The 27954-nt window shown below is 46.9% G+C and overlaps 1 protein-coding gene across 1 annotated transcript; it reads left to right on the forward strand.

The window, feature by feature from the left end:
- VSTM5 (V-set and transmembrane domain containing 5) lies at positions 1 to 27702 on the forward strand. Its single transcript, XM_052662534.1, has 4 exons — positions 1 to 91; positions 26986 to 27312; positions 27409 to 27549; positions 27659 to 27702. Exons 1-4 carry the CDS (start codon positions 1 to 3, stop codon positions 27700 to 27702), a joined length of 603 nt encoding a protein of 200 aa, XP_052518494.1.
- The last annotated feature ends 252 nt before the right edge of the window (positions 27703 to 27954 follow it).

A 27954-nucleotide genomic window follows, 5' to 3' on the forward strand; every position in this document is an offset into this window, starting at 1 on the left:
ATGAGGCCGCCGCCGGGCGGAAGGACGCGGAGCCGCGGCCTCTCGCTGGGAGTCCTCGCCCTCTGCGTGGCCGCCGCCCGCTGTCTGCAGAGTAAGCGCGGGCCGGGCAGGGCCGGGCGGCGGGCGGACCATCCTGGGTAGGGGTCGCGGCCACCGGCCAGCGGGGCGGGGCGCGGCCTGGAGCGGGGAGCGGCCCCGAGTGCGATCGGAGCCGGAAGCCGCCGGGGGAGAGCCGGCTGCCAGTGGCCCCTCCGCCTCTGCGTTCTGTATTCCTTTTTCTTGGAATAACCCGGCTGCGGCCCTGGCATCCTTGATCCCGGCGCACGCGCGCCCCGCCCCTGCTGTGGGGACCCCCTCTCCCTCCGCGCCTTCTCGTGTCCCCAGCGCTGATCCCTGGTGCTTTAGACCCCCCACCTCTTAGAGGAACTCCCAGCAGACCCTCTCAAAGAGGAAAGGGGGTCGGGGCCGGGGTCGGGGTCTGAACTCCTTGGGCTGGAGATGGCCCTCACCGGTCTGCCGCGGGCGCAGGGTTCAGATGGCTGGATCCCAGTGACCCAGACCACAGATCAGAGCGCAGCTGCACCTTCTCATTTAGTCATTCCCCTTTTGATCACTCCCATTTTACAGATTAGTCATCCGAGGTTTCCAGAATGACCAGCGCAGGGCCGCGGGCGGGGGAGGACCTCTAGAAGAGCCGCTGCTTACTAAGCGCCTTTGCACTTACTGTCCGCAGGGCTTGACGGCACGTCTATCATTGAATCCTCAGAGCAACTCTATGTACAAAGTGCCACTCTTCTGATTTTCCCTTAATTTTCATTGGAGTGTAGTTGCGTTACAGTGTTGTGTTAGTTTCTGCTGTACAGCAAAGGGAATCAAAAAGTGCCGCTCTCGTGCCTATTTCACAAGTGAGGAAACTGAGGCACAGCTGTCGCCACCAGGCAGTCATAGAGTTAGTATTTAAACCCGGGTTAATGTGGCACGGTTGACCTTTACACCTCTCCAGCTACAGCCCAGCTTCGAAGGCTGCGAATCTCAGGAACCCACAAAGACTGGTAGAGACCGTGCGCCTCTGGCTGTCTGTGGAGCAGGAAGTAGGTTAGTCCATGAGATGAGTGGGTGCGTCTGGCGTCGCAGTGACCTTTCCTATCATTTTGCACCCCTCCAACGTGTTTCCAACCAGACATTCTCACGTAACATCTGTACAGCTGTCCCTGACGTTCAGGGGTCAGCCGTTCACCACAGTGCGGATTTCGTCTATTCACTCACTCATTCACGGCCCCCTCTGCTTCCAGGAAGCAGGCAGCAGTGGTACTGGGGATTCTGCGGTTCACAGTGTTGCCGTCAGACAAGCAAACAAGAGTGCTGGCTGGGAGTGGCCAGTCCTGAGAGGAGGGAGTGCCAAAGTTCTGGAAGCTCTAGAGGCTCAGAACCCAGAGGTGGGGAATTAGACCAAGATTCCCAAAGGGAGCTGTGCCTACCCAGTGACAGGTAGACAGAGCCGCCCAGGAATGGGACAATGGGACACAGGGCATCCTAGATGAAGAGGAAATACATGCAAAACCAGGAGGAAAGGTGACCGTTTTGCTGTTCTCCACTGAGGAGCGACTTCTGCAGAGCTGTAAACTGCAGGAAGGCAGGTCCCTAGCACTTGCCCAGTGCCAGCCAGCGTCTGCCCTGTGTCCCTGCCTGAGGGGGGCTATGTTTCCAGGCTAGCCCCCATGATGTGGGGAGGGGGGCTCCACCCTCTCACCAGCTCCCTCCACTCTCTTCTTCTGCAGCCTCTGCCCAAAGCCTCCACCCTGAAAGCCAGATACGCATCACTGACACTGAAGCCTGCGTGAAAGCACGTGCCACAAGCTCACACACACACATACACACACACACACACACACACACACACACACACACACACACACACACCCTGCATGTGAAGCCTTTTCTCTGTGAATGAGACTGTTATGGACCAAATGCTTGTCTCCACAAAATTCCCATGTTGAAACCCTAACCCACAAAGTGATGGTATCTGGATGTGGAGCCTTTGGGAGGCATTAGGTTTAGAGGAGGTCATGATGTTGCGATCCCCTGACAGGGAGGAAAAGACACCGGACAGCCCCTCCTGTCTTGCTGCCTCGGGAGGACACAGCGAGACAGCAGCTGTCTGCAGGGAAGAAGAGTCCTCCAAATCTGCCAGGACCTTGATCTTGGCTGTCTCAGCCTCCAGAGCTATGGTCCTTAAGCTGCCCAGTCAATAGTATTTTGTTACAGCAGTCTAAGCTGACTAAGACAGAAGTAAAAAGTGCTGATGTCGTAAATACACCCAAAATGTAGAAGCAGCTTTGGAACTGAGTAATGGGTAGAAGCTGGACAAGTTTTGAAGTACATGCTGGAAATAGAGACTCTGAGGGCCGTTCTGGTGAGGTTTCGGATGGAGATGAGGAACAAATTGTTGGACAATAAGGAAAAGGTGATCTTTGTTAGAGAGTGGCAAAGAACTTGGCTGAGCTGTGTTCATGTTCCAGAGTTCCCGTTGAAGGTGGAGCTTGGAAATGATGAAATTAGATAATTAACTGAGGAGATTCTTAAGCAAAGTGTTGAAGGATCAGCTTGGTTCCTCCTGTCTGCTCAGAGTAAAATGCAAGAAGAGAAAAATGACTTGAAGAAGGAATTCTTAAGCAAAAAGGAACAGGAACTTAAAGATGTGGAAAATTGTCAACCTGTCTATATTATAAAAAAAAGAGCATGTTCAGAAGAGAGCACAGAGACTGTGACCAACCACTGTTTGATAAGATTAGCCTGGGTGTGAACCATGGGCCTAATCAGCCCCCGAGAAGGAACAACTCCAGTGTAACTGCAGGGGTGAAGACAGAGGGAAGTGAGGGGAGGCCATCGGACTTAATGGATGTATCGCTGTCTAGCTGTGTATGCTATTTTTCAGGATAAGAAAAGAATGAAGGCAATTCAGCCAGCATCAGAGTTATCTCCTTGGTTTCAAATGTGAGGGGAGCGGGGCAGGGTATTGGTTTCAACAGGCAAAGCGGAGGCTTTGCTGAGCCCCCTGGGGTTTCTGGGGATGTCCAGTGGAGCTGCAGGGGTGAGGTGACCCCTGCGTCAGTGGGTCCTGAAGGCAGAGCCTGGCACCACAGAGGATTATGGGTGAGCCTTAAGGGCTAATGGATGTACCTTGCTAGGTTTTGGACTCACCTGGGACCTGTCACTCCTTTCTTCCTTCTGATCGCTCCTTCTTTGGAATGAGAGTGTATATCCTATGCTTGTTCCACTGCATTTTGGAAGCACATAACTTAGCTGGTTTCACAGGTTTTCAGCTGGAGAATAATTTTCTTTCAAGAAGAATCATACCTCAAGTCTTACCCAGTCTGATTTATTATAGATGAGACTTTAGAGTTGAAGGAGAAATGAATTAACTTTTGGAACTGTTGGGATGGAATTAATTTTTTTTCTTTCTTACTCAACTGTTTATTCAGGCATTCAGCAGATTGGGTGAGGCCCACCTACTTTGGAGAGGGCATTCTGTTCTACTGTCTTTTTTTATTATTATTCTTGCAAGAATTCATTGCATGAATTTTGGGGGACCAGGGACAGAATGTTATGGACTAAATGTTTCTGTCCCCCCAGAAAGCCATTATGTTGAAGCCCTAATTCCCAATATAATGATATGTGGAGGTGGGGCCTTGAGGGGGCAATTAAGTTTAGAGTTGAAGTCACGAGGGCAGGACTTCTGTGAGGGGGTGGTATCTCTCTAAGGAGAGAGACCACTGATCCCACTCGCTGCATATGATGGTTCAGCAGGAAGGTGCCCATCTACAAGCCAGGAAGAGGGCCCTCAGCAAGAACTGAGTCTGTTGGCACCTTGACCTTGGACTTTCCAGCCTCCACAACTGTGAGGAGTAAGTATCTGTGGTTTGGGGCCCTCGTTCACGATATTTTGTTATAGCAGCTCAAGCTGACTAAGACAGGGCCTTAAAAGCCCTGAAAGCTGGCAGGTCTCCTGCACCTGGCCAGGTGGAGTGCTTTTCCAGGACCTTGTTCATCTCCGGTCTCAGCTCTCAGCACCGAAAGTTAGCCATCAGGCCTCTGAGGATCAGTGCCCTGCTCATCTGGACGCAGACGATCCAAGACTCGAGTAGGAACTCCTTGGGTTTTTTCGTTGTTGGTTGGCTGTTTTTAATTGAAGTACAGTTGATTTACAATGTTGTGTTAATTTCTGCCATACAGCAAAGTGATAATCAGTTATACACATATATACATTCTTTTTTTAATATTCTTTTCCATTGTGGTTTACCGTAGGATGTAAACCTATAGAGTAGGACCTGTTGTTAAGTAGAACAATTTAGTTGGTGGCCTGAGCCAAACCAGCTTGCTGCCTGCATTTCAACCCCAGCTTCTAAAAAGCAGCCTGCTCCCCTAGCACACGCCCACACCCACTCACACACATGCACACATGAACATACACACAACTATTTCACATCCCTGCTTTCCCAGGGTGGAGCCGGGGTGGAGGAGCTGGCCCTGCTGAGTCGCTCCTGGCCAGAGCCCAGGAGAACGGAGGAGCAGCCGGGGCCGGGGCTCAGCCTGGGGACTAGTGGCGAGGCTGGGGCGGCCACAGCTGCATGGAGCCAGGGTTCTGGCTTAGCTGGAGGTGGCGTGGGGTGGGCGGGAAGGGAGAGCCAGCCTAGGGAGAATCCCTGGGGAGACCCCAGGATCCATCACCGCAGGATATGGCCCCGCTGGCACCTGCTTGGCCGTCCGGGTTGGCACGCGAGTATTGTTACTGAGTACGTAAGGTGCACTCCACTGACCCAGGCGAAACCGACGAATGAGGTGTGGGCTCTCTCTGATTTATAGACAGTGGTCTTTTTTTGTTTGTTTACGTCCCCTTTTTATTTATTTTTATTATTTTTTTACTTTACAATATTGTATTGGTTTTGCCATACATCAACATGAATCAATAAACATACCCACCCACAAGAATGGTGCTCGGATATGCTTTTAAAAAATGCAGTAAAAATGGAATCATACTGGGCTTGTTACTCAGCAGCTTACTTTTTATAGCAATCTTTTTTTCAGCTCTGTCCACATTGATAGCCGAGATCTTGCTCATGCCTCTCAACTATTAATACTATACGTATGTCCTATCCATTCTTCTTAGCTAGCCCGTCCTGAGGGACATGGCATCTTGTGCCTGGCAGCCCTTCCCATGGGGAGAGCAGAGCCCTGATACGGGGTGAATGTGGCGCTGCTGATGTGACATCGTGTGGAAGGCGAGCCAGGCTGACGGGTGCCCTCTCCTCACGCTTCCCCTGGGGGTGGTGCTCAGAAATGCCTGGGGCTTACACTGAAGTTATTGAGGGAGGGGCAGCATCACCAGAAAGTCACCCTAATGGCTTCATCCCTGGTTTTCAAGAGAGTCCTGAGGCTACGCTGTGCTGGGCTGGGAAAGGGCTGCAGTCAGGAGACCTTCCTCTCTCCATCGTCCCCGGGGCTTCAGGCCACTTATTTCTTCCATCTGCTCTCAGGCTTTCTTTCCTTTTAGTACTCTGATGTATCTAAACTCACGGTGCATATTATAAATCAGTAGCTTTGCTATAATCTCTGTGGCCTGGACTGAAGTTGAGTTCTTCCCGAGAGAACGCGTGTTGCTTCTGTCGGTCACAGTCGGCAGGAAGCATCCTCCTCCGTGGAGGGTGGGATGGAGAAGCTGAGGTTGAGTCTTGTAGGATGAGCAAGTGCATACAGCAGGACGGGTGGAGACGAGAGCTCCAGGCATGCAGCAGGTGCTCAGAAGCTGGGAGGACAGATCCTCATGGTGCCTGACACAGTCTGGGCACGCTAAGTGACAGAAGCAGTAAGGGTGTTGCCTCAGCAAGCACTTACTGGGGATTTAACTGGTCCCCCATCTGAGACCCACTGACCCTGCACCCCCTTAGCCTGTGCTCTCAGGACCCTCATCTGCCTGCACCTGGGTTTTTCCTAGGACACAGGCTTGGGTTAAGAAAGTATTTATCTATCCGGCAGAAATGGGAATAGGAGAGAGGCACAGTTGGCAAGTACAATGTTGGGCAATGATTTTCTTCTATAACTGGTTTGCCAGGCTGGGAAGGCACCAGTCAGCCCTAAAGGGACACGCCAGACCGTCAAGCGAGCACAGAATATTCCTGCTGCTCACCGTGGTCCAGGAAGCTCAATGGCCTGCCTCTGCGGAGGCACATCCCTGGGGGCAGCTCAGGCTGATACCATCTGTACCCCAGAGGAACCCCACGGCTCTGGAGCATCCCATAAGTCCCCTGCTGGAAAGGGCAGGGCCCGAGGTCTGGTCCCAGTGCTGGCGGCAAGCCCTGTATATTAGGTCACCTTCCTTCTCTGAGCGCACGGGGCCAGGAGGGTGGGCTGGGTTCGTGGTTCTCAATCGGGGCTGCATCTAAGAACCTCTTGGAAGGCTGGTAAGACCTACAGATGCCTACCCCGCTCCTTCTTGTCTCAAGGAAACAGCCTGGCAGGAAGTGTGTGCCTCTCTCCCATCTTCCATTCTCAGAACATCTACCACTGTGTGCAGGAGAGTCTCGCTTCTCCCTTACTGGTAGTTTAATCCTGACAACCCCACGGACATTCTGCCACCAGGCTTAGGTCAGGAGACAAGAATGTTTCTCTTTGAAGTTTGGTTTGGTTTAGTAAATGGTTCCTGAGCACCTAGTGAGGAAGGGGCACTGTGCCAGGGGCCAGGGACACCCGGCACAGTCCCTGCAGCTGGGATCACATGACCCGGCGGGGAGGGTCGGGTCCCACCTGGACGTTCAGTGGTCAGATGCTCGGGGAGTATGAGAGACGCATTCAGCTGAGAGCTGGAAGGAGGCTTCTTGAAGCAGCAGCCTCGAAGTCATAGTAGGAGGAAGCCAGGTGAGCAGGGAGGAACAGGTTCTGAGCAACAACCGTCTTCTCGCCCTTGAGGCCAGTAGCCGGTGGCAGTGCCTTAGTTAAATGAGGTTTTTCAGCCTTGGTCAGTTTCTTCATATTCAATCTGATAAACTGTCTAGAGAAATGGAATTGGGAAAGTCTTGGATCTTAGGTGCCAAGAGTAGTTCCTCTGATAGGCTTACAGCAGCGCCGGGGGTCAGGAGGGGGATGTGAGTCCTCCACAGCGGACCCTGCCGGGGACCCCGTGGGGCTCCCCACGGCGTGCTGTCGGCCCTGTGGCAGGGTCCCCAGCCCAGGCTCACTGTGGGGCTGGGGCACATTCCTTTTGAAAGCCAGTGCCCAGAAACGGGGCACCAGACCCTCTCTCTCCTCTCACCATCAAGCAAGCCCTGCACGTTCTCTGGGATGGGCAGCCAGGGGTCCTTCAACAAGAACTGGTTCCTTTATGCGGGTAGACTGTCAGCTCAGCTCGAGCACCTCAGTCCGAGTGAACCGTCCATCACGTCGTACCTTGCCGGGGTGCCGGCATCCGGGCCGGACTGTGTGCTCGCATGCTCCTTCCAGTGGGGGAATGGGCACTCCCTCTCTGAGCCTGAATGGAAAGCCCACTGGGAGCTGCACCGTGCAGGCTGTTTGGGCCTGGCAGAGGAGGGGACATTCAAGATGGACCCTTCCAGTGAGCAGAAACCTGAGAACGGGGAGGGTGATGTGAGCCGAGTTACAGAGGAGAGGCCGCAGCGGGGAGCGGGCCACAGTCTGTGCAACAGCAAGTAGGGAGAGGTGACTAGTCTTGGGCGATGGGGCAGGAAAAGGAGGGTGAGGCCAGGTTTCTTGGGTCTTTCAGAGGAGACACAGCCAGGTGGGTTTAGAGAGATTACTAACAATAGCCTCCAGCCAACGAAGAGAAGAAAAGCCAGTACCTCCCAAGGATTTACAATGGTTTTTTTGACAATGAGACAACGATACCTGTGACTGTTTGTCGATCACATGCTTTGTGCCAAGCACATTAACTGCTGCCTTCCATGCATGCTTGCATGCATGCCAAGTCACTTCAGTCATGTCCTACTCTTTGCGACCCCATTGACTGTATAGCCCAAGAGTCTCCTCTGTCCATGGAGATTCTCCAGGCAAGAATACTGGAATGGGTTGCCGTGCCCTCCTCCAGGGGATCTTCCCAACCCAGGGATTGAACCTGTGTCTCTTATGTCTTCTGCATTGGCAGGCAGGTTCTTTACCACTAATGCCACCTGGGAAGCCCTCTTCATAGTAATCCTGCCAATGGGGACTATTAGTCCCCATTTTATAGATGGGGAAACTAAGGCTCAGAGAGATTGAGGGACTTGCCTAAAGACCTTCATTCTTTCATCATGTGTTTATGGGAAGCCTACAGTGCCAGGTACTGTACCAGGCCTTGGGGATCCCATAGAAAAGAAGGTAGACTAGCCCCCTGGGTTTGTAGCTGACAGTTGAACTAGGAGGATGGACCGTTAATCAAGAGGAATTACAGCGGGGGATTTCCCTGGTGGCCCAGTGATCGAGACTGCACTTCCACTGCAGGGGGCGGGATCGATCCCTGAACGGGGAAGGATGGCCGTGTGACGCGGCCAAAAAAAGAGGAATTACAACCAACGGACTGGGTTAAGAGAGGAACACGGAGCTCTGGGAACCTGGAGCTGGAGCCCCTGGTGCTGAGAGACTGCATAAGGCTCCCTGGAAGAAGTCATGTTTAAGGACCTGTGGGCTGGAGAAGGGCTGGCCCTCAGTCTCACTGAAGGAGAAGCTGTGTACTCTCACTGCGGTACCCAGTCACTCATGCGTGTGAACTGTCTTTTGCTCACTCTGCACCTGTCTCCCAAGTGCCTTCAGGCATCCTGGGAAGTCCTCCCAGAAGAACTGTTGGAGGTCAGAGCCTCATCTCCACCTTCATGCTCCTGTTGCACACACGTTTCCACAGAAGTGTCTGAGGAGGCACCTCCCTCCCAGTTTCCCAGGCCCACCGTAAGTCCTGCAGCCCAGCTCTGCAGAGGGTAAACCCAGGGGCACCTCACTCTCTTAAGACTGGGCAGGGGCAGGCCTCCTGCCCTTAGCCACCTCCGCCATACCTGGCTTTCTTAACCTCCAAGTAGAAACACAGCAGTGATGTGACTGTAGCCTGTGGCTGTCCCGAAAAGTGTTCAGCTTTCCAGCAAGGATGGCTCTTGCTTAAGTTAAAAAGATTCCAGAAGGAATTCCACAGGGAGGAAATTCAGGTCACCCAATTCTTGCCACACTTCTGCAAGTGAATCACAGAATTACAAATGCTGATTCCAGTTCTAAACCTGTTGTGCAATTTGAGCTGAAAGAATGAGCCTCCTTCACTCGACACTCCAGCTCCCAGCCTCAGCTTTACTGCCTCAGTCCCTGGTACAACGCCAGCTTCTGCTTACATACCCCTGATGATGGGGAGCTCACCACCTCAATAAGCATCTTCAAAGAATTCTCTTTAATAAAAGAGAAATTATCTGTAAAGAAAATAATATTCACTTTAATATTATTGAATGGTCACCAAATGTTAGAAACTATGATAAGCTCCTTATATGTATTGCCTCCCTTAAACTTCATTCAGACTTTCCAGGTGGCTCAGTGGTAAAGAATACTCCTGCCAATGCAGGAGCCGCAGGGGATGCAGGTTTGATCCTCGAGTCGGGAAGATCCCCTGAAGGAGGAAATGGCAGCCCATTTCAGTACTTTTACCTGGAGAATCCCATGGGCAGAGGAGTCTAGCAGGCTACAGAACATAGAGTCGCAAAGAGTCAGAAGAGACTTAGCCTGCACACAAACATAGAGAACCTTTGCTTTACAGAGTTGCAGGGAGTGAAGGAGGCAAAGGAAGTTGCTTAGCTCACCTGTTCCTCCTTCCTAACCCCAAGCATGTCTAGAAATAGGACTGGATACAAACAAATTTGACTGATGCCAGAGAGAGTCCATTTCCCCCAGAAATCTTGCTGAAAGGCTGTCACGGGGTCTCAAGCATTCCTTTTCACACAATGGCCCTTCATTCTTTTGGTTTAGGCATTGTTAATGCCCAATTGGGTCTGCACTTCAGCTGCTAAGCCTTTAGTGTGGATTCGCTCAGTGGTTTTCAGTTTTGGCTGCACACTGGGATCACATAGGGACTTTTAAAAGCACAGAGGCTTTGGTCTCACCCCTAAAAATTCTGAACTCACAAGTCCAAGGTAGGCTTTTTAAAAACTTCCCCAAATGGTCTGATATTCACAGACTGATAATAACTAGATTAGATCAGATGGTTCACCTTGGTCCAGCCTCCTGTGACTGGGGAAGTGGGTTTTCAGGGCCTTCTCTGCGGGGCTCTGAGAAGAGGTTGGGTGGTGCTGTTTGGATGCAGAGTAGTTGGTTAGCCAAGTAGCGAATGGTGGACTTGCATGTGGCGTGTGTGACTCTGGGTTGGTGCTCCATCAGGGTTAGACCCTTTCACTTCCTTCCCAAATGCTTGTTGAATGAGAGAAGACTGGATTAAGTCTCGATGAAAAATCACCAAAGGGAGCTCCTCTGCACCCTTGGGATTGTTCCTGGTGATCAAGCGCTCTCATTCACATGTGTATGGGCTTTTTAAAAGACTGAAGCACTGAAGCCATGCTGTGATGATCCTTAGTTACAAATGAGGAAAGGATGACTCAGAGAGGGAGGAGATTTGCACAGTCACCCAGATAGGGCATGGCGCAGCCAAAACAAGACTGGGGTCTTCAGATTCTGGGGCTTCCCCAGCCAGCATCTTGCACTCCGCTGCCACCCTCTGCCCCCACAGACAGGTGTGCCTTCTGGGCATCTGGAGAGAAGGGCAGCATTTCCACTCTGCAGTCAGAGATGGAACTGAGAAGAGACCCGGGTGAATACAGTGGCCCAGAAGCCACTGGGCGTTTCAAGCAGGAAAGGGTGCTCTGCAGTGTTCCAGATGGACAAGGTTATCTGCTGGGAATGAGGAGGAATTTGGAGGTCTGGAGAGATTGGGAAAAATTGCTTATAATAATCATAGAGAAAGAAGGAGTGAATTTACATGAGAAGTACAGTAAGACAGTCTGGAGGACCATCTCAAGGGTACACTGTGCTCCGTTGCTCTGGAGACTGTCTGCTGTGGACTTTGTGCCGCCATGTTAACTGCTCAGGCCTCAGGTCTGGGCAGAGAGGAAGTGAAGAACAGTTGAACCAGGGTGAAGGTTTTCAGGCACAGATGATGAAAAGAGAGAGGCCGCTAGAGTTTGAAGAATCTTGGCCAAGGAAAGGGAGGAGGTTCTTGTAGATGAGGGTGCTGGAGGCATGGGGGCTGATGCCGGACCTCACGGCAGATTTCTGCCTGTTGGAAGAATGAAAAGGACAGTCTGAGGGGAACAAAGCGCTCATATTGACGAGGGTGGACCAAACTCAAAGGTATAGGAATTTTCTGGAGAGGGTGGAGGAGTGATGGTTTAAACCAGTGGTATCCAAAAAAAGTATAATGTGAGCCACACACACACAAGCCACGTATGTCATTCTAAATTTTCCAGTGGTTACCTTAAAAAAGAAACAGGCACGATTAATTTTAACAATATATTTTGTTTTATCTAATATGTCTAAAATATTATTTCAATATATAATCAATACAAAAATTATTAATGATCTATTTTACATTTTGTTTAACATATCTTAATACATTAAACAGAATCTTCAAAGTCTCCCAAATCTGGTGTGCATTTAACATTTAGAGCACATCTCATTTCAGACTGGCTAATTTCAAATGCTCAGTAGGTACTGTGATGTGCAGCTCCTGTCTCAGAAAGCCCAGGCCTAGACTCCTGCTTCTTGTCACATCTGCCTCCCAAGTCTGTACCAGCACTGAGTGATGTGCTATGTTGGGAAATTGGAGAGCTGTGGAGTGGTGAAGGGAGGGCTGGGCTCCAGTCCCAGCTCTGATCTTCTACTCGGCAGGAACTTGGACACATATCATGCCTCATTTTCTTTCTTTTTTTTTTTTAATGAATAAATGTACTGCTGGTTTAATAAGATTCTGCTCTAAAACATTCTGATCACAGACTATCTTTTAAATTGAGGTATACCTGATTAGTTTTAGGTATTATGATTCAAAACTTTTAGAGATTATATTCCAATTATAGTTTAAAATATTGGATGTATTTCCTGTGCCATATAATATATTCTTGTAGCTTATTTACTTCATAATAGTAGTTGTATCTCATACTCCCCTACCCCATCTTGCCTCTCCCCACTTTCTTCTTCCCACAATAACCTCTAGTTTATTCTCTGTATCTGTGAGTCTATTTCTGTTTTGTTATATTTGCTAGTTGGTGTAATGTTTTAGAGTCCATATATAAGTGATAACATACAGTATTTGTCTTTCTTTGTCTTACTTATTTCACTAAGCATAATACTTTCCAAGTTCATCCATGTTGTCCCAAATGGCAAATTTTCATTCTTTTTCAGGGCTAAGTATTTTTCAATATAAACTGTGCATTTATATCACATCTTCTTTATCCATTCATCTGTTGATAGACACTTAGGTTGCTTCCATATCTTGACTATTGCAAATAATGCTTCAGTGAACATTGGGGTACACATATCTTTTCAAATTAGTGTTATTGTTTTTTTGGATGCATACCCAGGAGTAGAATTGCTGGTTCATATAGTGATTCTATTTTTAGTTTTTTGAGGAACCACCATGCTGTTTTAGATAATGGCTCTACCAGTTGACATTCCCACCAACACTGTACAAGGGTCCCCTTTGCTCCACATCTCACCAATATTTATTTGTAGTTTTTGATGAGGGCCATTTGACAGGTGTGAGGTGGTAGCTCATTTTGGTTCTGATTTGCATTCCCCTGATTAGCCGTGTTGAGCATCTGATTTTCATGGGCCTGTTAGCCATCTGCCTGTCTTCTCTGGAAAAATGTCTATTCAAGTCTTCTGTATACTTTTTAATTGGATTCATTGGGTTTTCTTTTTATAGTGAGTTGTATGAGCTGTTTATACATTTTGAATATTAACCCCTTATTGGTTATATCATTTGCAAATATTTTCTCCCATTCAGTAGGTTGTCCTTTCACTTTGTCAATGGTTTTCTTTGCTGTGCAAAAGTTTTTAAGTTTGATTAGATCCTATTTGTTTATTTTTGTTTACTTTACCTTAGATTTTAAAAAATGTTGCTACAATTTATGTGAGAGTGTTCTGCCTATGTTTTCTTTTAGGAGTTTTATAGTTTCAGGTCTTACCTTTAGGTCTTTAATACATTTTGAGCTTATTTTTGTGTATGATGTGAGAAAATGTTCTAATTTCACATGCATCTGTCCAGTTTTTCCAGCACCATTTACTTAACAGACGGCCTTTTCTTCATTGACCATAGTTGCATGGTTTTGTTTCTGAGCTCTTGATGCTGTTCTGTTAATCTTTGTGTCTATTTCTATGCCAGTACTACACTTGTTTTGATTACTGTAGCTTTGTACTATAGTTTAAAATCAGGGTGCATGATACTTCCAGTTTTGGTCCTCTTTCTCAAGATTATTTTGGCTCTTCAGGGTCTTTTGAGTTTTCATACAAATTGATGATTTTGAGCTGTGGTGTTGGAGAAGACTCTTGAGAGTCCCTTGGACTGCAGGGAGATCTAACCAGTCTATCCTAAAGGAAATCACTCCTGAATATTCACTGGAAGGACTGATGTTGAATCTGAAACTCCAATACTTTGGCCACCTGATGTGAAGAACTGGTTCATTTGAAGAGACCCTGATGCTGGGAAAGATTGAAGGCAGGAGGAGACAGGGATGACAGAGGATGAGATGGTTGGATGGCATCACCGACTCGATGGATATGAGTTTGAGTAAATTCCGGGAGTTGGTGATGGACAGGGAAGCCTGGTGTGCTGCAGTCCATGAGGTTGCAAAGAATCAGACATGACTGAGCGACTGAACTGAACTGAACTGAACCAATTTTTAAATTATTTGTTATAGTTCTGGGAAAACTGCCATTGTTTTGATAGGCATTGCATTGAATATGTAGATTGCTTTATATAGTATGGACATTTTAACAATATTAGCTCTTTCAGTCCATCTTCAGTTCAGTTCAGTTCAGTCGCTCAGTCGTGTCTGACTCTTTGCGACCCCATGAATCGCAACACGCCAGACCTCCCTGTCCATCACCATCTCCCGGAGTTCACCCAGACTCACGTCCATCGAGTCTGTGATGCCATCCAGCCATCTCATCCTGGGTCGTCCCCTTCTCCTCCTGCCCCCAATCCCTCCCAGCATCAGAGTCAACCGTTTTCCAATGAGTCAACTGTTCGCATGAGGTGGCCCAAGTACTGGAGCTTCAGCTTTAGCATCATTCCTTCCAAAGAAATCCCAGGGTTGATCTCCTTCAGAATGGACTGGTTGGATCTCCTTGCAGTCCAAGGGACTCTCAAGAGTCTTTTCCAACACCACAGTTCAAACGCATCAATTCTTTGGCGCTCAGCCTTCTTCACAGTCCAACTCTCACATCCATACATGACCACAGGAAAAACCATAGCCTTGACTAGATGGACCTTTGTTGGCAAAGTAATGTCTCTGCTTTTGAATATACTATCTAGGTTGGTCATAACCTTTCTTCCAAGGAGTAAGCATCTTTTAATTTCATGGCTGCAATCACCATCTGCAGTGATTTTGGAGCCCAAAAAAATAAAGTCTGACATGTCTCTACTGTTTCCCCATCTATTTCCCATCATGATATATATTAAAAGATACTTAATAGGATTGTTTCCTTAATTTTTCTCTGATAGGTTTTTAGTGTATAGAATTGCAACAGATTTCTGTGTATCAATTTTGTATGTGCAATCTTATCAGATTCATTAATGAGCTCTATAATTTTCTTGATGGCATCTTTAGGATTTTCTATGTATAGTATCACATCTTTTGCAAACAGTCACAGTTCTACTTCATCCTTTCCAATTTTGATTCCTTTTATTTCTTTTTCTTCTCTGATTGCTGTCACTAGGACTTACAATAGTATATTTGATAAAAGTGGCAAGAGTGGACATCCTTGTCCTATTCCTTATCTTAGAGGAAATGCTTTCAATTTTTCATCATTGAATATGATTTTATTTGTGGGTTTGTCATATATGACCTTTTTTATGTATGTATGACCCTTTTATGGTCAGGTATGTTCCCTCTATGCCCACTTTCTAGAGATTTTTATAATAAATGAATGTTGAATTTTGTCAAAAGCTTTTTTCTGCATCTATTGAGATGATCATATTTTATTCTTCAATTTATTAATGTGGCCTGTCATACTGATTTTCTAATGTTGAACTGTTCTTATATCCCTGGGATAAATCACACTTGATCGTGGTTTATGATTGTCTTAATGTATTGCTGGATTTGGTTTGCTAGTTTTTTTTTTCTTTTTTTTTTTTTGAGGAATTTTGCATCTGTGTTCTTCATCACTGATATTGGCGTGTTTTCTTTTTTTGTGGTATCTTTGTCTGGCTTTGATATGATGATGGTGCTTGCCTAGTAGAATAAATTCAGAAGACTTTGTTCATTTGCAGTTTTTTGGAATATTTTCAGAAGGCTAGATGTTAATTCTTCTTTAAATGTTTGGTAGAATTCACCTGGTTCTGGACTTCTGTTTGTTGAGAGTTTTTTAAATTAGTAATTCAGCATCATTACTGCTAATTGCTCTGTTTATATTTTCTATTTCTTCTTGTCTCAATCTTGATTGTATGTTTCTAAGAATTTGTTCATTTCTTCTAGATTATCCATTTTGTTGGTATATAATTGTTAGTAGTAATCTCATATGAGCCTTTATATTTCTGTACTGTCAGTTGTAATTTCTTTTCCATTTTTGACTTCATTGATTTGCGCCCTCTCTTTCTTTTCTTGATGACTCTATCTAATGGTTTATCAATTTTGTTTGTCTTTTTAAAGAACCAGCTCTTGGTTTCATTTTTTTCCATTTTTTTTAGTCTCTATTCCTGCTCTGTTCTTTATGATTTTTTTCCTTCTAATTTGGGAGAGAGTTGTTATTCTTTTTCCAGTTCCTTTTGGTACAAGGTTAGGTTGTTGATTTGAGTTTTTTTATTTTCATTGTTGATTTGAGATTTTTTTTTTTCTGTTTCCTGAGGTAAGTTTGTATCCCTATAAACTTTCCTCTTAGAATTGCCTTTGCTGCAACTCATAGAATATGGGTCATTATGTTTTCTTTTTTTCTCTTTTTTGGTTTCCAGATATTTCTTTTATATCTTTGATTTCTTCAGTGAACCATTGGTTGTTTAGTAGTGTATTGTTTAGCCTTCATGTGCTTGTGATATTTGCTGTGTTTTTCACATGTTGTTGATTTCTAGTGGCATAGTGTTGTACCAGAAAAGATACTTGATAGGATTTCACTTTTCTTAAATTACCTGGGACTTGTTTTGTGGCCTAGCATATGATCTATCCTGGAGAATGTTCTGTGTGCACTTGAAAAGATGTGTATTCTGCTGCCTTGAGGTGGAATATTATTTATATATCTATTAAGTCCCTCTGGTCTAATGTGTCATTTAAAGCCAGTGTTTCCTTATTGCTTTTCTGTCTGGTTGATCTGTCTATTGCTGTAGTAGGGTTTTAAAGCACCCTACTATACTTATTACTGTATATACATATATATATATATAGTATATATAAGTAAGTAAGTATATATATTTACTGTCAATTTATCCATTTATGTCTGTTCATATTTGCTTTATATTTAGGTGCTCCTGTGTTGAGTGCATATATTTAGTGATCAAATAACCAAATACCTGTGAAGCAAAAAGCATGGATCCTTTACCCTAATCCCCTGCCTGCCTCACAGGTTGAGATAGTGCTTATGAAGTACTTTGTCAATTGTATTAATATAAATGTGAATTGCCAACATTTTCAAATGTGAAAAATCTGGGACTCTGACCCAATCTTGGCATGCATTTTGTTTATTTATTGTTTTTATTTAAATAATACTCATACTCACTAAAATATTCTAATTGTTCAAAAGGATATAAAGTGAAATGTAAAGTTTTCTCCCATCCCAGACACCCAGTCCTTTCCCTGAAGACAACCAAAGACACCTGATTTTTAGAATACCCTTGGGAGATATTTTGTGAATGTTATGCATAAATGTACATATCTCTGTGTGTGCACACGTGCACATATACATATCATTAGTTTACTCAAATAGAACAGTTTGTACACACTGTTCTGCTCTGTGCTTTTTCATTATTTTTGAGATAATCTAATATCAATGCTTACAGATCTATCTCATTTTTAAAGTACTGGTGTAATATTCGAAAGTATGAATATTAATGATGTACTTAATCAGTTGTGACATAATAGGAAATATGTATTTGTTTTCTGCTCCTGATTCCCAAAAACCTAGTAATTTCCTGGGTGATATCAGTGGTAGAAACTTTTTTTTTTTTGGCTGTACCTCGTGGCATGCAAGATCTTACTTCCATGACCAGGGATCAGACCCATGGCCCCTGCAGTGGGTGTACAGGACCACTGGACCAACAGGAAAGTCCCAGGACCATTCTCTGGTTCCTGACATATAAGCTTCTAAGACCCTTGGATTCTCCAGAGTCATGAATGCTTTTTTTGTTTGCTTGTTTATTAATGATGTGACTCTTGGAAGATGAGGGCTCACTGGCAGGGATTAGAAAGTTGGAACTTTCAAGGCTTCCCTGGTGGCTCAGTGGTAAAGAAGCCATCTGCCAATGCAGGAGACACGGGTTCAACCCATGATTCAGAAAGATCCCACATGCTACAGAGCAAGTAAACCCATGTGCCACCACTATTGAACCTGTGCTCTAGAGCCTGGAAGCTGCAACTACTAAGCCCATGTGCTGCAGCTACTAAAGCCTGTGCTCCACAGCAAGAGAAGCCACCACAATGAGAAGCCTGCTTACCACAACTAGAGAGTAGCCCCCTGCTCGCCACAGCTAGAGAAAAGCCCGCACAGCAACATAAAACCAGCTGAGCCGTAAATAATAACTTTAAAAAAAAAAAAAAAAAAAAGGAAAACCTGAACTTTTAACCCCTACCCCTGAAGGAAACAACCCTGGGGATTAAGTTAATCACTAATGGCCATGATTTAATCATGCTCATGTCAAAGTGAAAGTTGCTCAGTCATGTCTGACTCTTTGTGACCCCAGGGACTGTAACTTATCATGCTCTTCATTCATGGGATTTTCCAGGCAAGAATACTGGAGTGGGTTGCCATTTCCTTCTCCAGAGGATCTTCCCAACCTAGGGATCAAACCCAGTTCTCCTGCATTGTAGGCAGATGCTTTACCATCTGAGCCACCAGAGAAGCATGTCATGGGACCTCCCCCTAAAACACTAACTGAATAAGTTGGAAGAGGAGAGCTTCTGTGCTGGTGAACAGATGTAGATGCTGGGAGAGTGGTGTGGCCAGAGAGGATATATGAGAACTCCACGTCCCTCCTACATACCTTGTCCTGTGGTATCTTTTCTGTGTGGCTGTTCCTGAGTTGTATCCTTTATAATAAAGTGCTCATAGTAAGTAAAGTGCTTTCCTGAGTTCTGTGAGATGTTCTAGCAAATTATCAAACCTGATGAACCATGGAAACCTCCAATTTATACCCAGTTGGTCAGAAGTACAGAAACTTGGACTTGTGATTGGTGTCTGAAGTGGGGAGCAGTCTTGTGAGACTGAGCCCTTGACCTGTGGGATCTGCACTAACTTCTGGTAGTAAGTGTCAGAAGCATTCTTGATGGAGTAAGAAACAGTTTTCCTCAGCTGGTTCCTTACCAGCTAACACATACATTGTCACCAGTATTTTGCTACTGCATTTGACTGTACTATGCCTCAGTGACAATATCTGCACTTGTATCTTTGCATCTCTGTGCCCTTACTACTTGTAGGATAATTTCCTAGAAATAGAATTTCTGGGTCAAAAGGTATGTGCTATTTAATATTTCTATAGGTTTCACCATATTGCCCTTCAAGCAGGTCACGCCCACTTATAATCACCACAGTAATGATTCAGTATAACTTCTACACACTCCTGACAACATGTTATCAAACTTTCTCACTGTTCCTAGTCTGATAGCAGCCAAGTCAATCAGCTTTCCCAGCCTAGGTTTCAATGGACTGTGATAAATGTATATGACAGGTAATACTTAACGAGTGTTGCAACTAGAAATGGTGGTCCTTGCTGTTTTGGAGTGATATTTCTGGTTGGGGTACAAATACAGAAACCTGAAGGAAAGCAGCCTGCCAGCCTTGATCTCAGCTTGCATCTCTTTTGTTTGGGCTTGGCTGACATCTGGGTGACTTCCTAAGGCCATTATATAGCAATGTCAAGGGGATGGGAGGAGCTCCCTCAGGGAGGAGCTGAGCTTTGGTCTCTGAGTAATCAGGCACCAAGCTGAGGAATTACTACCTGAGCTAACAGGAGGGATAGGTACCCTATAAATTATGTGTGGATGTCAATCATTAACACCATTCATGGCATCTAAACCAGAAAGCCAGTATTTTGGGTTGCTGTGTTGGCTCCTCATGAAGCTATGTTTCTTAAACTCCAGACTTGCTTGTTTCAAGAATGAAGGGGACATGCATATCTTAGTTCCAACTTAAAATGGTGCTATTTCTCGTCTTAGCTATTTGACTCTAGTAGGGAAAGGAGTCTTGTCAGGACCTCCCTCAATCAGAACTGTTGCCTCCTCAGCACAGGTCCAACCCCACACTTTCCTGTTCTTTCCCAATGGGCAGCAGTTCAAGCAGCAGGGCATGTGTGTTTATTTATCCTTTATTTGTTCTTTCCTACGAGTATATTGTGAGCAACTACGAAGTGCTGGGCCCTGCGCTGGGCACTAGTATTTCTGAAATGAACTGGAAATGAGTTATCCCAGCAGAGACCTGTCCAAGGCAGCTCTGCCCTGCGTGTATGCACTTCCTACCCCACCCCCACTGCTGTCTCCCCAGTCCTGGTCAGTGGCGGGCCCAGGCAGGTCTGTCCACACTCAGCATTGCAGGGTGCTCCCACCTGGGCTCCAGCCATGAGTTCTCCTGAAGGTGCATAGGTCAGGAACATGTGGTGGGCCCAGGGCAGTGCAGGTGAGGTGCACAGATGATAAGATCGTGGATTCTGCAGCCAGATTGCCCCTTCTGAAGCCCAGTTTAGATATGTCATGCAGATGGCACTAGTTGGTAAAGAATTTTCCTGCCAGTGCAAGAGACATAAGAGATGCAGACTCAGTTCCTGGGTGGGAAAGATCCCCTGGAGGAGGAGGTGGCAACCTGCTCCAGTATTCTTGTCTGGAGAATCCCATGGACAGAGGAGCCTGGTGGGCTACAGTCCAGGGAGCTGCAGAGAGTCAGACGTGAATGAGCAACTGAGCACACGCTTCCTCTTGAACACCATCCTGGGGGCTCACTGCCTGCAGTAACACATGCAGTTGATCCCAGCCTGTGACAGATTCCTCGTGGTACAGCTCGTCTGTGCTTCCCATTCACCAAGCCTCAAACATAAGCACCCATCGTGCCCCTCTAGGTGGGCTGTTTTCTCAGCTGGGATTGCCCTTATTCCCTTTCAAAATCTTAGTCTTCAAGCCTCAGCTTTAATGATGTCTTGCCTCTTCCCAGCTCCTGCAAATATCCTGGCTTATTACTGGGACAGTTGAAGAGTACCCTGGATTTCCATCTCTGCTCTGACTGTGCTATTGCACAAATTACTTAGCCTCAGTGACTTTCCGCCTCTTTAAAATGGGGATGATGGTACACTTTCCTCCAGCCAACACCCATGAGCCAGTGCCCTGCTGTGGAGGGGGAGTAGGGAGTGCAGGGCTGGGCTTGATCACTAAAAAGGAGATGCAATGAGATTGCTGAGCTGTGGAGATGCCTTTGGAAGACAGAGAGTTGAGGAGAATGACTTGGGACTTAGCTGGTGGTCCAGTGGTTGCGAACCTGCCTCCCAATGCCAGGGATGAGGATTTGACCCCTGGTCATGGACTGAGAGCCCACATGCTGCAGGGCGGCTAAGCGCACGCCTTCAGCTAGAGAAGCCCAGCACCACAGGTACTGAACCGTCGCACCTGGAGCCCACACTCCGCAGCTCGGCACGGCCGAGAGCACAGGGCAGAACGGCTCTGTCCTGCCTACCTAAAGCTGCCTCTGTGCCCACTGTCAGGCCCCGTGAGTGCCTCAGGAACCAGCTGCTGTTTGCCTGGTCTATTCTTCAGTGTTTCTGTGAGTCTCAGATAGGGTGACCGGCTGTTCTGTTTCGCCCATGACCATCCTGATTTTAGCCCTGAAGCTCTTGAACCTGGGCAAACTTGCAGCCCTGGGCAAACCAGGAGTCTTGGTCACTCGAGGCCAGTGACCCACTGATGGGGAGGGGATGGGGGGCTGCAGGCCCTGGGCAGGCTCTGCGTGCTGAGTCCGGCTGGGCCTTGCACGTGCTGGGTTGCCTCATCCTTGCAGCCCTCCCCTGGGGGTGTTCCAGTCCTCATTCCACAGCGGAGGAAGCGAGGCTGTCAGCAGTGAAGGCTCTGTCTGCAGGTCTCACAGCTGTGAGGTCCCCAGGGTGAGCCACTGTAGACCCACCCACACCAGGTGTCTCCACCACACCTCGCCACACCTGGAATGACCCCTCTGTGACGGGACTCATCACTCCAGCACCCTGCTCCAGTCCTTCCAAGTTAGGACTCCGAGACTTGGCTTTCTGACTCCTAGTTTAGCTGCATACAGTCTTTTTTTTAATGTAATTTTATCTATTTGTATTCAGTTAGTTAGTTTCAGTTGCGCTGGCTCTCCACTGCTGCGCGGGCTTCTCATTGCAGTGGCTTCTGTTGTAGAGTGCAGGCTCCAGGCACATGGGCTCAGTGGCTCCAGGCACCAGAGCAGAGGCTCAATAGTTGTGACCCACGGACTTGGTTGCTCCAGGGCATGTGGGATCTTCCTGGATCAGGGATCAAACCCATGGGTCCTGCACCGGCAGGTGGATTCTTTACCACTGAGCCACTGGGGAGGCCCCTTAGCTGCATACAGTCTTGATAAGGAGGCTCATGACGATGACGCTTGTTTCCTGGGTCTCTCCTGATGATCGCACAGACTGGATAGGTGGCTTTCTAGATAAGTGAGGTGAAAATGAGTTGTGCTGATTAAGGCATATCCTCCATAACGGGTAATATGTATCTCCCCATTAATTCTTGTCTCCCGAAACTGTGGCCCAAATACTAAACAGTATTATCCTTTATTGTGATTTGGCTTGGCTTTCTCACAAGGAGGATATATTTAAGGGAATATATCCTTAAATAGTCAATTTTTAAAGGCAGTGAAGCACTACCTCTGTAATTTACTTGTAGGAGAAGGAGTAAGGACCCATCCTGAGTGTTATTTTCCAGCCTGCTGCTCGGTAGCTGGTGACACTTGCCTGGTACTTTCTCTTTGACTGGTCTCCAGTGGGTGTCAGCAGCTCTAGGAAGTCAGGTTTTCAGGAAGCCCTTTGGTTCAGGTTCCAGTGACTTCTGTCCTGCTGATGTCTTCAGTTCATGACCTCTTCCTTAAAGGAGGCATCTGCATCTATCTTGGAAATTGGTAGAATTTAGTTCTTTTCTTCTCTCCATAAAGAATTCGAGTAAATATGAAGAGCAAGGTAAACTTTTAAACTTTGCTCACCAGATTGGTCTAATCAGGAGAACTTTAAAAGATTTCTTAAACATTTTTTTAATTATCAGTTTAATTAGTGTGAAAATTCAAAATGATATAAATGTATAACTTAAATATTCTGTTGCCATCCAATCTCTAATGCACAATCCCTATTAATAGAGCACATATTACTCCAACATTTTTCTATACAGAATATATACATATTAGCACATATTTACTCATATGTAAATAAGATCATAGCATACTGTTTTGCAAATATAAAAGAACATTTTTTTGGCTGTGCTGGGCCTTCACTGATGCGTACAGGCTTTCTAGAGGTGTGGTACGCTGGCTTCTCGTCGCTGCGGCTTCTCTTGGTGTGGGGCCAGGCTCGAGAGCACGCAGGCTTCCGTAGTTGTGGTACTCAGGCGTAGGTGCCTTGAGGCATGCAGACTCTTCCGGATCAGGGATGAAACCGTGTTCCCTGCTTTGGCTGGCGGGTTCCTAACGACTGAACCATCAGGGAAGGCCTATAAATTTATTTTTTAACTGAATACCATGTCATAGATATCTTCCTTGGCCCACACAAAATTCATTCTTGTTCATGGCTGCCTGGCATCCATTTTACAAGTAAAATCTGATTTACTGCATCAGCTTCCTTGAGTACAACGTTTGAGCCAGGTCTGAATGTTGGCCAGGCCACTCAGTTCCTCTGGACTTGTTCTGGAATGATTTTGGCATATGGTGCAGGGGTGGTTACTCATTAATTCAACTTTTTAAACAATTGACAAACAGTTTGCCTTTAAACGCTTAGAACTATTAATTTTCCTATTAATCTTTGCCATAGACAGTTCATTCCTGATTCTATGTATCAGGAAGAGGAGGAACTCTTTGTTCCTAAAACCTAATTAAATGCCTGATTCATTTGTCAGATTAGGAGGAGGTTTCTCTGATCAAAAGAAAATACAGAAACTAACAAGGACCAGTTGGCCAGTTTGCAGCTGTGTCAGCATCTGAAATACTTGGGCTTACTATTTTTGTTTTTCAGTGTTGCTGTTTCTTGAGCCAAAGTAACTGAAAGACTCGAAATGGAGGTTCCCGAGGTCCCTATTAAAGTGCTTCCCTGGTGGCTCAGATGGTAAAGAATCTGCCTGCAATGCGGGAGACCTGAGTTTGATCCCTGGGTCCAGAATATGCCCTGGAGAAGGAAATGGCAACCCTCTCCAGTATTCTTGCCTGGAGAATCTCATGGAGAGAGGAGCCTGGCAGGCTATAGTCTATGGGGCCAACAAGAGTTGGACATGACCGAGCGACTAACACACTTCACTTTTTTTCTGTGTGTGTAGAAACTTTTGTTTCTTGTTGCTGTTTAGTTGCTAAGTCATGTCTTTTGTGACCCCACGGACTGTAGCCCACCAGGCTTCTCTGTCCATGGGATTCTCCAGGCAAGAATACTGGAGTGGGTTACCATTTTCTTCTCCAGGGGATCTTCCTGACCCAGGGATTAAATACGTGTCTCTTGCATTGCAGACAGATTTTTTGCCACTGACCACCAGGAAAGCTGAACCACCCAAGCAGCAACATTTCTATGAGACCATTTCAACAAGGCTCACCTCCTTGTTCACATAATTATTAGTTGTTCACTTACTCATTCAACAAACATTTATTGGCCAATTGCTGGGTGTCAGGCGTTATGCTGGGTACAGGGAATACTGAGATGAAGAAAGCACTTTTACTTCCTACCCTCCAAGGGCTGACCTGAAACTTAACATCTGTTTCCTTCCAGAGAGAGAGAAAGCAAATGTGGCAAAATGTTAGTAATTGGTGAATTTAGTAGAGGGTGCATGGATATTAATTATACTTGTCTTTCAACCTTTCTGTGAGTTTAACATTTTTAAAAATGAAGTTGGGGAGAAAATATTTTTTTGTTACTTGGCAGCTGTAATTCTTAAAAGCCATTATTACCTCCCAGTTTTTCAGCGTAGAACCTATTGGATTATCCCCAGCCACTTAGCAAAAATTTAGGAGAGGAATGGTAATAGGATATTCTGCGGATACATGTGCATGTACTAAGTTGCTTCAATCGTGTCCAACTCTTTGTGACTCCATGGACCCCATGAGCCCACCAGGCTCCTCTGACCATGGGATTCTCTAGGCAAGAATACTGGAATAGGTTGCCATTTCCTATTCCAGGCGATCTTCCCGATCCAGGGACAGAACCTGAATCTCCTGTGTCTCCTGCATTGCAGGCAGATTCTTTACCCCTGAGCCACTGGGGAAGCCCATATTGTGGGGATAGGAGAGGACAATGAGAAAAGTGACAGATGTGGTCACCTGCAGCCACACAGCAGGAGCCCTGAGGCGACCGGGCACCCAACAAGTAAAGGACTTAAACAGGAAGTGGAGGTGGAAACCCAGGCATGGGCTCCAAGCCCAAATCCTGCCCTACCCTGTCTCCAACCAGCCCTGGCCATTCTGTGTGTGTGTGGTTGGCAGGGAGAGGGGGCTGGCACAGGTTTGTCACATTCTGTGCCCTCCACTGGCAACCACTGACCTTTGACTTGAGCATAGAGGTTAAATATTTGAGCTTTGGAGTTGGCGACCTTTGTGAGAATCTCAGCCTTGCAGGGTGAACTTAAACCAGCTAGTGAATCCTGTTGGTGCTGGAGTTGGTTACAGCCTGGATAGAATTGCAGGGGGTTGTGTGATGCTTTAAAGACACAGTGGTGTGTGAAGCAGTTAGCACAGGGCCTGTGCCTGGCACCTACTTAATAAATGTATCATGACATGTACCATCCTAGCCCAGTGGCTCAGCTTTTCATCTGCACACTCACGTAGAAGTCTCTGCTTGATGCCTCTTTGCCTTGCTCACCCCACAGCTGTAATCAGCAGGTTCTGTCCTCTGCTCCCATACACATCCTAAGTCAGACCCCCTCACTCTTTTCAAGGCTGTCTCCATTTGTAGCCGCTGCGGCAGCCGTCTGACTGTTCTTCCTGCCTCCACACTGGCTCCCTCACCCCCCACACGTTCTCCATGGTGGGCTTTCTCAAGCTCGGTGGAGAATGTCACCTTTCTCAGCCTTCTTACGGCTTCCCATCACCCTGACTCTCACATCACGACCCAAGTCCCGCCCAGCCCTCCAGCCTCACCTTCTGAACTCCCCCCGGCTCCCTGCGCTCTACATTCTGGCCTTCCTTCTGTCCCTCAGACGTGCCAGTTCACTCTCACTTCAGTCTTTCAGTTGTCTTCTCTGCCTGAAATGCATGTCTTCACATGGTTGCCTCCTTTTCCTCTCTGTCCCTTGGCTCCAGTTCATTTCCACAGAGAGGTTCTCTCTGACCATCCTGTCTAATGCTGTGTACCACCTCCATCACCACCTACCTGTTTCATTATCTTTAAAGCACTTATAAAGTGATCTTGTGTGTTTATTTAACTCTTGTATGTCTCCCTCATACAATGGAAGCTCTAGGAAATAGTGAGTGATAACCTTGTGCTTTGTTCAGTGTTCTAGCTTGGGATGCCATAACAAAATATGGCAGACTGGGGAGTTTAAGCAACACATTTATTTTCACACAGTTTGGAGGCTGTGAAGTCCCAGATCAAGGTTCTGGCATGGTTTGATTTCCAAGGAGAGTTCTCTTCCTGGCTTGCAGACATCTGCCTTCTCACTGTGACCTCAAATGGTCCTTCCTCCATATGAGAGAGAGACTGTTCTTATAAAGACACTAATCCCTAAGGACTTTCCTGGTGGCCCAGTGGTTAAGATTCCACAATTTTCAGTATAGGGAGTGTGTTTGACTCCTAGTTGAGGAACTGAGATTCCACATATCATGTGGCATGGCAAGAAAAACCCAAAAAAGCCAAACCACTAATCCTACTGGAGCAGGGCCCAACACTTATGACCTCATTTAACCCTAATTCCTCCTTAGAGACACCGCTTCCAAATATAGCCACCTGGGTGGGGCAGGGAAGGGCTTCAACATAGAAATTGGGGGGAAGGGGACTATAAACATTCAGTCCATAATATTCACCTCTGTAGTGTCAGCATCAGAACCCAGAAGAGAGCCTGACATGTAATGAGTGCTAATTTGCTTCAGTTGTGTCCAACTCTTTTTGACCCTGTGGACTGTATGTAGCCCACCAGGCTCCTCTGTCCATGGGACTCTCCAGGCAGGAATATTGGAGTGGGTTGGTATGCTCTCCTCCAGGCGATCTTCCCAATCCAGGGATCGAACTCATGTCTCTTATGTCTCCTGCATTGGCAGGCGGGTTCTTTACCACTAGCGCCACCTGGGAAGCCCCTGACGTGTAATAGGCACTCAATAAATACTTGCTAAGTAAACGAATGCAGGATACAAGTTGACTTCCCTGCGAGCCCATGTAAGTGGCCCCACATCTAGCACTCCATCCCACAGGTCAGGGCGTATCACTGTACATTCCCCAGCCAGCCATCAACGCCACGGTGGAAGAGGACATCCTGCTCTCGGTTGACTACTCCTGCCATGGGATCCCCACCATCGAATGGAAGTACACGTCCAGCTGGGGAGTGCAGAAGATCGTGGAGTGGAAGCCGGGGACTCAGGCCAACATCTCCCAGAGCCACAAGGACAGGGTGTGCACCTTCGACAACGGCTCCATCCAGCTCTTCAGCGTGGGCGTGCGGGACTCCGGCTCCTACATCATCACGGTGACCGAGCGCCTGGGGAGCAGCCGGTTTGGCACCATCGTGTTGCACGTCTCAGGTGAGATGCTCCCAGGGGCCCTGGTGCCTCTAGAAAATTGGAGTGTGTGGGAGGCCAACTTGATATTAAGAGATGTTATCTGCCCCCCACCTGTAGAGATCCTCTATGAAGACCTCCACTTTGTCGCTGTCTTCCTTGCTTTTCTTGTTGCTGTGGCTGCACTGCTGATCAGCCTAATGTGGGTTTGTAATAAGTGTGCCTATAAATTCCAAAGGAAGAGAAGACACAAACTCAAAGGTAATTCTCTGGGCCTTGTGATAATTGATGCCCATGTTACCTTCTTCTTACCAAGAAAGCACCCCCAGCTGAGTGGCAACTCACAGTCAGTGTGTCTTTTGCTTTGCAGAAAGCACAACAGAGGAGATTGAGCTGCAGGAAGTAGAGTGTTAGCCAAGGCCAGAGCCAGTGACATTCCTACCTCAAGAGGAAGATGTGATTTTCCAACGAAAGGAACACACATGGCCAGTCCTGCCCGAGCCTTTTGTTCTGCCATAGCCACACGTTGCTGCTGGGGTAGCTGCATGTTGATGAAGCTGACTGCCTGGAGCTGGACTCTGGATTGGACCACATCGGTCCCAGTGGCGTGGAGGTCAACGAGGAGGAGGGCGGGGCTGTGAGCTGGCGCTGTGCTCAGCCGTGGGG

This window comes from Budorcas taxicolor, chromosome 25 (genome assembly GCF_023091745.1).
Source record: "Budorcas taxicolor isolate Tak-1 chromosome 25, Takin1.1, whole genome shotgun sequence".
Lineage (NCBI taxonomy): Eukaryota > Metazoa > Chordata > Mammalia > Artiodactyla > Bovidae > Budorcas > Budorcas taxicolor.